We start from the raw sequence: 3,702 nt of genomic DNA, 5'->3' as shown, positions 1-3,702 counted from the left end.
TATATATAAAATATAATTTTAAGCAATCGTGCAACACTCTTAAAAACGGTTCATTTCACATTTGCTAAATTCTAGTGGTCCTGGAATGCTTAATGCATTCTATTAAAAATACTCCTTTAAATATTAACAATTAGTGTTCAAATCACCAACTAATACAATATTCTTTAGCTGTCAGGGGGTTTAAATAAACCTATCTTTGATCCACGTTCCACTGAATTACACATCATGGAGGTATGCAGTCACAACATTAGTGGGTTAAATGTCAAAATGGCATTACAGTACAAAATAGTTCAAAAAAAAATCAGCTAGTCATATGCTTCTCCATCTGTGGAATTATTATGGCTCACAAGCAACCCACTGAATTACTGTAATCCTTGTTCTTGCAACCAAAGACATTATCTGAATCCCACCTTAATCCTGACTGGTTCATTTACTCCAGATTTCTCAGGTGTGGGTTAAAAATTCACTGCAAGGTGCCCACTGTCCTATGACATCCTGTTGCAAACTGGAAAACACTTAGTATGTTATTTAAACATTCCTTAATTGCTACATAATCCTAGACCACATTAATATATATTGTGTGTGTATATATATAGATATACACTTATAACATATACATATATACACACACAAACATATATACACACATACACACACGTACCTAGGATAATAGCACACTGACATAACATTAACTCTATACAGGTATTTTTCAAGAAAAAAAAATAGGGCATTTCCTCCACCACTTATTCACAAGCTTATGGGGTTTGTTTTTAATCCGTGTCCCTGATAAAACAAAATGCATGGTTAAACCACAAAACTATATTTTTTTTCTCACTTCAAATTTTATGAAGGCATCAGGCACTTTTGATTACTGTTGGTGTGTACAAATATAGCAACATCTTTCTTTTCTTTTATATATATATATATATATATATACTCTACTGTATCTTCTTTGCTCGGATAACTTATCTGTGAAATCTTTGGTCCTTGAGTATATTCTGTTTGCCACAGCTGGCTTTCCTGCATTCTCACATTTTTAAAATGTGAGGCATGCACACAGCAGGAAAGAATGGACTTTGCCACCGTACGTGCTTCTGTTTCTATAACCGTACCAATCCACTACTGTTCATTTGGAGCAAGCTGTTTCTGGTAAAGCGTTCTAGTCAAGCAAGCTATACATTCTATACGGTCAATTCATAGACGGCACTTGCTGCAAGCCCCAAATGCAGTAATTCCAATATACATTTTTATTCAGCTTATCTCTGCTTTATGCCTCTAACTCCTGAATACATACATAGAATTGTTTTTTAATTTTTTCTTTTTGTTTTTTTTTTTTGTTTTGTTTTCTTTCATATTCTCCCTTTTGCAGATCCCATTCTAGAGTAAGAATAAAAAATAAAAGAAAATAAGGCCTTCCCACTTTATGCCAAAGCTATGGGAGCAGATATTGCCAACCCATATTGTCATCAAGCATTCCTCCCTCACATATTTCAGGGGAAGCTGGTTGCTCTTAATGACAGGCCTCTTGTGCTCTGGGCTAGAATCCAATTATTCTGGGGTTCTTTCTCAATCATGCTCCCGTTATTTATTAGAAGAACCACAAGCTTTTCCCAAGCTTGAAAACTAGAGCAGATCATGATTGCACAAAACACCCCGTTTCAAAGGGACGCGCCGCCCCTTCCTAGGTCTTAGAAAATGTTCTCCCCACTGGGTCTACTAATTTCAGTCCTTAATTACAGGGCAGCCAAGTAGAGTATGTGTGCTGCTGGCAAGGGAACACGGTCTGAACCTGGGCAATATAGTAATTGCTGAAGTTGGCATCTGCTACGTATGGGGCTGGCTGGTAATAGCAGGTGACATTGGCCACATTGGGGATGATATTTTGCTCGGCTAGGACCCGGATGGCCAGCATGGTGATCAGATTCAGAGTCTGTCTCCTCTCATGTCCCATTAGGCACACTGTGCTCTCATTCACCACACCGTGAAGGGTCATGAGATAGTCATACTTGCGGTCCTCTAATCCCACAAAGTGGTTCTGCAAGTAGGACTCCAGCTTTCTCTGCTGTTCTCCAATGTCTGAGAAGTCAATGAAAAACCTTGAACACATGTATCTCTGCAGGGACTTAATCTCGGACTCGGAGGCAGCCCTAAAGCCCCTTACCAAAAGGTTGCAGTACTTCAGAAGACCACCTCCTCGGATTTCTTCTGGGTTTCTGGTGGCAATTATCTTGTTGCAGAGGTGATCAAAGGCTTCCTGGAAACACCCATAGACGCTCTCACCAATGATAGTCGGGTGAAACGTTTCAGTCATTGGATTCTCTGAGCACTCATAAAAAAGCAGCAGGGAGTCCAGCTTGATTTGAAAGGAATCGACACTGAATTCAAACTGCCGCCTCAGAGAGTCCACAAATTTCAGCTCCACATTTTTGCCACTGTTGTTGGACAGGGAGATGAGACTCCATCGGTCTGAATCATTGCATACTTTTACCATTTTCTGCACATAAGCCTCCTATAATTGGAAAGACAAAATGAGCAAATGAAGGCACAGATGCAAGAAGTTTCCTGTCCACTGCATTTGTTTGCATTTCCCCCCCTAGCTCCCTGTCCTTGCATTTCATAAAGGATTTCACGGAACCTGCAGAACAAACCAGAGGAGAAATGCTTAACATGAGAGCCTAGAGTGCTGTCATTGCAAGGGGATGGCAGGGGAGGGTGTTCTGCCAGGACCGTGTTGTGCAAGGGAAGCATATGGCAACACTGCTTCTTTAAATCACTTCTAAATACATCTACACATGAAGCCCATGGCACGCATGCCAACTACGCATGCACCCCCCCACAAAAGGTCATTGCTACAATCAGCTAAGAAATCTTTTCTATTGCTTTCCACTTCTTTCTCCCCTACCTATAGAAACACTTAGCAAGTGTTCACTCCTTTCAACCGTGCCCTTTCACTGCAGGTTCCACAAATCTGCCCCATATTCCAAAAATCCCTCTAAAAAATCTTAATGGCATTCAGCCTAATTAACTCGAGCCAACTATCTCCAAGAGGAGGGAATATGCCTCTCCTCGGGCATTCAGCACATGAGAAAGCGTGCCTTGCATATGGGGTTTCCTTCTCACAGGTATTAAAGCCATCCAAGTTCCCCCCAGAGCCACCCCGGGAAGCGTGTCTGGCAAACCAAGCTGCCGCAGAGCCGAGCTGGAAGATCTGCAGTGCCCTGCACAGGTAAGTCAATGCTCCCAGCGAGTGAACGCTCCCAGCAAGTCAAACGAGAGAGAGGGAGGAAAGACTAATTAATCCAGAGGAGTCCCCAACAAGGACGCTTTACTGCAAACTCCTCCTCGGTTTAACCGTGGGGTGAAAAAATCACTCACGGTCCCCGGTGGGTCTCGGGGTGTGGTGGGAGCTGCGCCCCTCAGGGTCCCCCTCCATTCCCGGAGGGGAAGGTGCCCGCTGCCCGCAGGCAGGCGCTTGCACCTGCCTGCTCTGGGCACCTGGGCACACGGGGCAGGTTTACCTTGAGGGTGAGCGGCGTGATCTTCTCCTTGTTCACCCCCTCGGGCAAGAAATCCAAGAGGCAGTCCAAGACCACGTCCTTCACAGTCTGAAACTCGGCTTCCCCTTTGAGGTCAGCGCAGAAGATGAGGTCCAAGTCCTTGTAGCCCAGGCCGCTGTCCTGGTGGAGGACATGGCTGGCGGCC

At 43.7% G+C, this 3,702-nt stretch overlaps 1 protein-coding gene across 1 annotated transcript; it reads right to left on the bottom strand.

Annotated features, from left to right (window-relative positions):
• Window positions 1-1,333: 1,333 nt before the first annotated feature.
• On the bottom strand, window positions 1,334-3,698 carry FAM46A (family with sequence similarity 46, member A; the record flags this gene model as incomplete). The annotated part of the gene is made up of 2 exons (XM_010009358.1): window positions 1,334-2,509; window positions 3,519-3,698. Coding segments are annotated over 2 exons (960 nt in total), but the record flags the coding sequence as incomplete, so codon positions are not given.
• Window positions 3,699-3,702: the final 4 nt, after the last annotated feature.

This window comes from Nestor notabilis, unplaced genomic scaffold (genome assembly GCF_000696875.1).
Source record: "Nestor notabilis isolate BGI_N333 unplaced genomic scaffold, ASM69687v1 scaffold33890, whole genome shotgun sequence".
In the NCBI taxonomy this organism is placed as follows: domain Eukaryota; kingdom Metazoa; phylum Chordata; class Aves; order Psittaciformes; family Psittacidae; genus Nestor; species Nestor notabilis.
This window is presented reverse-complemented; position numbering and strand designations above follow the sequence as displayed.